This window comes from Nycticebus coucang, chromosome 12 (assembly GCF_027406575.1).
Source record: "Nycticebus coucang isolate mNycCou1 chromosome 12, mNycCou1.pri, whole genome shotgun sequence".
Taxonomy (NCBI): Eukaryota; Metazoa; Chordata; class Mammalia; order Primates; family Lorisidae; genus Nycticebus; species Nycticebus coucang.
In genome coordinates, this window is record NC_069791.1 from 46,866,622 (window position 1) to 46,873,967 (window position 7,346).

The 7,346-nt window shown below is 43.3% G+C and overlaps 1 protein-coding gene across 1 annotated transcript; it reads right to left on the reverse strand.

The window, feature by feature from the left end:
- Positions 1–1,129: 1,129 nt before the first annotated feature.
- On the reverse strand, positions 1,130–6,460 carry CDKN1B (cyclin dependent kinase inhibitor 1B). The gene is made up of 3 exons (XM_053555477.1): positions 5,285–6,460; positions 4,641–4,771; positions 1,130–2,421 (listed from the first exon to the last, which is right to left on the reverse strand). Exons 1-2 carry the CDS (start codon positions 5,757–5,759, stop codon positions 4,650–4,652), a joined length of 597 nt encoding a protein of 198 aa, XP_053411452.1. The 5' UTR covers positions 5,760–6,460; the 3' UTR covers positions 1,130–2,421; positions 4,641–4,649.
- Between the last annotated feature and the right edge of the window lie 886 nt (positions 6,461–7,346).

Consider the following 7,346-nt stretch of genomic DNA (forward strand, 5'->3'; position numbering starts at 1 on the left):
AAGTAGATTTTTTTATTCAGGAGAACTTAAAATTTTGTTTCATTATTTCCTGACCCTCCTCTCCCTCCTCCTCATTTTGTTTTTCTTGCTCTCTTAGGCTCTTCCTGAAAAACACCCTGTATGAATGTTTTAAACAAAATCACAAAAACACCTTTAGTCTTTAATTAAAATAATACCTACTTGAAAAATGTGACCCAGCCACTAAATCCCTTCCCCGCAGCTGCACAGTCAATCCTGCTTTAAAAAAAAAAAAAAAAAAAAAAACTTCGGGTCAAAAAATGCTTAAACTATTTGTTTATAACCTTTGGGGGTGCAATAATGTAAACGCAGGTATTGGAAGGAAACAATTTAAATAAACAATTGAAATACACATTTTTACACTCTACCATTTGCAAATTCCTAGAATAAATGATTTCCTTTTTACACCTTAACCACATTTAAGAGAATGTGGAATTACAGGAATCATTTTAGTAATCTGACTTGAAAATGACTAAAATTTTTTTTTATCTTATGTAAAAAATATGTATCTGTTACGGGGACCCAAACCACAGATTTGGTATTTAGATTAACCTGTTTTGGGATGTGTAGATTGTAACTAGGATATTTAGAAATTGAATAATTTGTTTATAATGATCAGTTAAATTTGAAAAATATTTACCTCATTAGGGTAGAATGCACACTTTAAGGGCCCACATTTGAACATTTTAACAAAATGTGTACATTAGGTGGTCCCTACAATTGCTTTAATTCCCCACAGAATTTAGAGAAGTCACCATGTTACTTTCATTTTCAATCCTGTACATGTGTGTTCAGCCTACTTTTGTAAGTACTTTTGGTTCTGATAACATTCATATCCTAGAAGACCTATTTAATGGTGGCTTTGACAATCTCATTTATATGAAAATGTAACTTTTTCACTTTCACCTTCTAAAAGCTTTGTTCACCCTTACAGAACCAAATGTAAAATATTAACTACTAACTACATTCAGACTCACATAAAACACCATCTGAGTTGTGGGTCTGAAATAACCTAGCTATTTGCCACTTCACATTATATTTTGCAGTTATGACTGGGATGCCAAATCAGACACCTCAAGCTCATAAAGCACATTACACTGGACTCAATGAATAGCTATGGAAGTTCTTTATTGATTGCTTAATGTGTAACAATAATTGGCATCTTTTTCACACATTACAAAAAATTATACTTGGCTCAGTATGCAACCTTTAAGCATAGCCATATTATTTAACAGAAGAGAGTTTGAAAAACCTATTCTACCCAATACAGCATTTACAAATGCACAAAACATGCCACTTTGGCTTTGTATATTGTCTAGATTAAAAAAAAATCTCTTTTTTAACATAAATAAGTTAGTATAATTTTTCAGTGTCTTTACAGAGTTATGTACACAGGTACACTTCCAATGGTTTTGTTTCATATACATAACACAGGCAATGAAGAAACACTGTTTAAAGATGTAGTATCCACTTCACTTATTCCACCAGTGTGCCTTTCTCTATATGCACCTTCCTTTAAAAAGACTACTTCCTTTGGGCAAATTAACGGAGTAAGAAGCTTTAAATTAAAAATTATTTCATTTTTTTTTTATGTGAAGTTAGAGTTTTAAAAATAGCCGGAGGTTTAGAATTACTTCGACTGTGTCTACACAGCCCAAAGTGAAAAGAAATTTTCCCAACAAGTTTAATAAATGTAGATGGTTAATTCTGAGCATTCAGAATTCCCCTCATACGCCCCAAATTTTTGCTCCAAATTACCTGGAATGATTCACCTAACAGCTGTATAATTAACTGATAAATTTTAACTTTAAAGGAGATTGGAGGAGCACTGAGGATAGATTTTTGTTTTAAGCCATGTGCTGCTACATAACGGAATCATCTAATCTCCCAAGTGAGAATAAGCTTCATGTAAAAATAAATAGCAACCATTTGTAGCCAGTGTTCAAATTTTGATTTTAAAAATGAATTATCAGTTCTCACTGAAAGGGACATTACATCTTTAAAGAAAACAATTTAAGCCCTTCCCCCAAATTGCTTCTCTTCATGCAAGTCAAATATCTCCTTGCTATAAACTGAAGCCAGTTCTTCCCCTGCCAATTCCTCAGCCCCACTCTACCCTCCCTTCCCCAAAGTTTGTGTGCTACATAAAAAGTAAAAACTATATACACAGGTAGTACAATGAAGCAAATAAGGAAAAACCTAATTGCACAATGCTACATCCAATGCTTTTAGAGGCAGATCATTTATGAGTGCCTAAAATTTTAGTGTTATTGTTGTTTTTCAGTGCTTATACAGGATGTCCATTCCATGGAGTCAGCGATATGTATTTAAAATTTTTCATGTATATCTTCCTTGCTTCATCAAGCAATGATGTATCTGATAAACAAGGAAACATTTTCAATTCTGCAAAAGAAAACAAGAAGGAAGAATCAGGGGAAAAGTGCTAGAGTAGCATTACTAAGACTTCAAGATTTATTTTGTCTCTGTATTAGCTAGGAAATACTCAAGCAATGAGGGGAAAAGTATGTGCTGAAAGTTTGATGGCTATAGCCATCTCCACCTAAAAACATTCTCTAACTACATTTTTATTCTCCTCTGTGTACTTTTGCCCAGAACAATGGTTCTTAAAAGTGGACAATCTTGCCCCCCCCGGGGACCTTTGGCAATGTCTGGAGACATTTTTTGTTGTCACAAATGGAAGAGGAAGACTGCGACTGGCATCTCGTGGGTGAGGCCAGGACTGCCAAACTCATACAATGCACAGGACAGCTTCCTACAACAAAGAAATATCCTCCCCAAAATGTCAATAGTGCAGAGATTGAGAAACCCTAGTCTAAAGAATCTGGGTCAAAGATAGAAAGAAATAGGAAAATTAAGAAATTGTAACACTTAAGAGTAGCCTAATATTTACAATTTGAAAAATGACTGGAAATACAATTTATAGAAGTCACGCCAAAGAAAAATTCTATTAGCGTTGTTTTCCACAAGAATCTAATTTCTTTGCAGTTTTTGGCCAGGGCTGGGTTTGAACCCACCACCTCCGGCATATGGGGCTGGCGCCCTACTCCTTTGAGCCACAGGCGCTGCCCAAGATTCTAATTTCTTATTCACTGGCTACAAAGAGTTGCTATTTATTTTTACAGAACATACATAGGAATGCTTTTTAATAGGTTTTTGCTTGTATTTCTAGTTTCTCTGAACTGGCAAATATTACTAACAAATGCTTCTCTGCACGTTCAGAATGGGGCCAGATCGAAATCCCAGTATGATTCACGTGGCTCATCTGGTGAGCTAGGCCACAAGTCACACAAACCAACAAGAGCTGCAGGTGTTTAAGGTTGCTTCAGGAAAATTTTTCATCCAATTTTCCCACTTCATATAGTGCTGTAATATAGAGGTTCTACAGTGCCGTTTTGTATAAGCTCTGAAAAATATCAGATATTTGTGAAGAAATCATATATGACATGATTTAATAACAACAAACCTGAATCCCACCTGAACCCTTATAGTCTTTAACATTTTTATAAATGAGGATTTTAAAAGTTAACATGAACTTTTATTAAGATCTCTTTATATGCTAGGCTAAGAGGGTGGTTTAGGAAAATAAATAAATAAAAAGAGGCCACACACTGTCTTCGTATGTAAGAAGCTCACAACTGGGTAATATAGATGAATTTGATCATTATAAATAGTGAAGCCATATAAATTTAGGGGGTGAATTATTCAAATTAGCTATTCACAGGGATCAGATTTGTAGTATATGAAAAAACCTCCATTTCCCTTGCGAGGGGCAGACTTACCCTCACCAGTCCTAGTATCTACTATCCATTTCCCCTACAAATATCCAAATCACCCTGTTACTGCCTGATTAGCATATACAAGCTGACGTGTTCCTGGATTGCTTACTGTGGCAGAGTTAACTTCTGCTTTGCAGCTTTAACGTTATCAGAAATTCTGTAGAAACTGCAGTATTTTTTGAGCTTTCCATTGAATTTTTTAAAATGGGAAGATTCCTTCTCTCCCCTTAAAATGTACAGAAAACAGGAAAAGTGTTTATGGAAATGATAAAGAACGGGACATATCACCCTTCACATTCTGACCCCCTGCATAACCAAAAGTGAGCTATTTGCACCTAATTTTCCCTTCAAAAATCTGCATTTCGTCACTTTTTCATGGCTAAAACTGTTACTGACTCAACTGACTCAACTTAATTTCTGGGAAATGAATTATGATGAAGTGGGACTGAGAAGTAGCTCCAGTTCTTGTTCAGATGGGGAAAGAATCCTATTGTTCCCAACATGTTTAGGTGGGACTCACAAAGAACACCTTCCTACAAGGGGGCTGTGGTTACAAGTACTTGCCTGAAACAGTATCTCTAGTTCTTTAGTGTTCGAGGGAAAATATATCAGGAAGCAGAAACTTTGAAGAATTACAGTATCCCCACTGTAATTCCAACCTCCCCCACTGCTACTTTTTTGACCTCACAAAGTATAAACAACCAAATCCCACAAGCTCCTAATCTACCAGCAACCTGTAAAGCCACATCTCTGGGGTTCTGAAGACCTAGGGGTTCCTGCAGCCCAGTTCGGGTGTCAGCTGTGTGCTCTTAGTGATCAACCCACCGAAGATGTTTACGTCTGACGTCTTCTGAGACCCGGTTTCTTGGGCGTCTGCTCCACAGACCCGGAATTCGGGGAACTGTCTGAAACATTTTCTTCTGTTCTGTTGGCTCTTTTGTTTTGAGGAGAAGAATCTAAGGGCAAGGGGAAATTTTAAAAAGAACACACACACAAACAATCTTTATTAGAAAAAACAATGGCTGGCAGAGTTTGGGAATGAAAAAACCCACCACCTCCACCCACAATCCTGGATCACCATCCCCAGTGGCCTTTAAGGGCACACAATGAGGTTGTTTTCAGACAACAGAAAGTGTATTCTCCACCCCAAGTCTCCCTCTCCCTAGCAGGAGGGAGGCTGTTGATAAACATGCCAACGTTGTCACATACCTATGGCTAAGGGAGAGAACACTGTGATGTTTAAGTCAGGGGAAATTATCAGATCTTACAATCTCTGACTTCTGACTTAAAAATCATAAACAGCCAAGTAGTCAATCAGGCAACACTAAAAACTTAACGCTAATAATAAAGTTTGCTCCCCAAAAGCTAAATCCGAATACGATGAAAAGCAGGCTAAGGTTAATACCCTCCAGCAGGCGCAGCCAAGCCCCAGACAGACAGACATTTCACGGTACTAAGAGGGTCATTACCGTCTGTGGCAGGTCGCTTCCTTATTCCGGCGCACTGCTCCGCTAACCCCGTCTGGCTGTCTGATGGGTCAGTCTTTGGGTCTACCAAAAGCGTGTCCTCGGAGTTTGACTGAGACCCAATTAAAGGCACCGCCTGGCGGCTCCCGCAGACATCCTGGCTTTCCTGTGTCGGTACCTTACAGGCGCCTTTGGGGGGCCGCGGGGGTCTGTAGTAAAACTCGGGCAAGTTGCTCTTCTCCACCTCTTGCCACTCGTATTTGCCCTCCAGGGGCTTGTGATTCTGAAAATCGAAATTCCACTTGCGCTGGCTTGCCTCTTCCATGTCTCTGCAGTGTTTCTCCAAGTCCCGGGTCAACTCTTCATGATTCACCGGGCCGAAGAGGTTTCTGCAGGCCGAGGGCTTGGGGTGCTCCGCCTGTCTGGCGTCCGTCCGCTCCAGGCTCGGGCTCCCGTTAGACACTCGCACGTTTGACATCTTCCTACTGTCCAGAAGACCGCCTCTGTCGTGCTCTCAAAAAACAAAACCGAACAAAACAAAACGCCCCGCCGCAGCCCGAACCCCTCTTATAAGCGCTGGGGCTGCCCTCAGAGCCAAGAGCAACAAACACGGACGAGTAACCGCCCGAGCTTCAGGAGCGCGCAGGCTCCGGGGGAAGGCTGCGGGGAAGCCCCGGCCAAGCAGCCCAAAGACTCCGCCGATCAAGTGTACGGCGAGCGGGAGGGCGGGGAGGGGAGGGGAGGAGGTGAGAGGAGGGGGGTGGCAAAACCAGTCCAAGTCCAGGCGGGTGCAAGCCCGCGAGTCCCGGGAACCCAGTCGCTCTCCAAACCTTTCCGGCGTCGGAGTCGCAGAGCCGCGAGAAAGTGGGGAGAAGGGAGGGGGAGAAAAACACCCCGAAAAGGCGAGCCCCCTTTTTTTAGTGGCCCAATATGGCGGTGGAAAGGAGGCTGACGAAGAAAAAAATGATTGACACGACAAGTCTATTTAAACAGAGGAGGAGATCCATTGGTTGCGGCGCCGGGAGCCGCCCCACCGAGGCTGGCGAGCGCGGCCTTAAGGTGGCCCCGGCGCGTTCCCGAGCGCGCCGCCTCCAGAGCGCCGCCAGGAGATTGGCTGGTCGCGTGACTGCTGGAGGTGTACTGCTGCCAACAAACCTGCTCTGGCTGGCCTCGGAGACATTAAAAATAAGGCAAACAAACTAGCCAAACGGCCGGGAAGCCGGGGCGGGGCCTGGGGCTCTGGGCCCCGCGCAGCGCTGGCTGGCGCGCGTGGGCTCCGAAGCCCCGAGCTCCCGCTCCAGCCGGGGAAGCCGCGGGCCTGGACCAGATGAGCTCGGAGGTCGCTTTCAAGTCGGTCAGAGGCTCGGGGACAGTTTGTCTTCCCCTCACTCGCCAAGCCTGGGGTTCGGAGGCCGACCGTAGGAGCTGTACCTCCAGCTTGGCTCTCCCCGGGGGCCCCCACTTCGCCCACTGCGGGGGAGGCCAGGAACCCCCCCTGGCCTGAGTCCCTGCGCTGGGACTGAGGTTTGCTCAGCCTCACCCTGGAGTCTCTTCATCCCAGGCGGCCTTAGAGAAGATGCCTGGGAGAACGTCTTTCTATAAACTCGCCAGGAGCAGACGCAGCATTTACAAAGTAGTCTGACCCCATGCTCTCCCTCAGTTAAAACAAGGAGATCAAAGTCAAAAACTCGACTACTGTCTCAAGTCCCTTAATAAATTCTGTAGCCCTCCCAGACACACAGTTTTGTGAAGCGAGGTTACACCCCTCTGCCCAGGCCCGGGCTGCCCGGGCTTCCCGAGCACAGTTAAGGCCGTTGGCATTGGCTGCATGTGGGAACTCGCCTCCTCTTCATACTTCTCAGTTCTTCCCCAGGTTATAGCAGTTTCCTCCACGTGAGTCTAGGCACCAAGTACAACAGCTATTTCCTTCCTCTACCTTTCTCCCACCAGACCCACTGCTCCAACCCTCCCAGAACGATATTCAGATGCAAGAGAATTCTTTTAGAGGGCTGCAATGCTGTTGAAGGGGAGAAGCATTCCCCTCAGGATCAGTCAAGATTATGAA

Excerpts from the sequence above, each read along its gene's own strand:
- CDKN1B (XM_053555477.1), bottom strand. The coding sequence starts at position 5,759 with ATGTCAAACGTGCGAGTGTCTAACGGGAGCCCGAGCCTGGAGCGGACG. Across the intron at positions 4,772-5,284 it reads GAAGCGACCTGCCACAGACG|ATTCTTCTCCTCAAAACAAA; the intron begins GTAATGACCCTC and ends CCTTGCCCTTAG.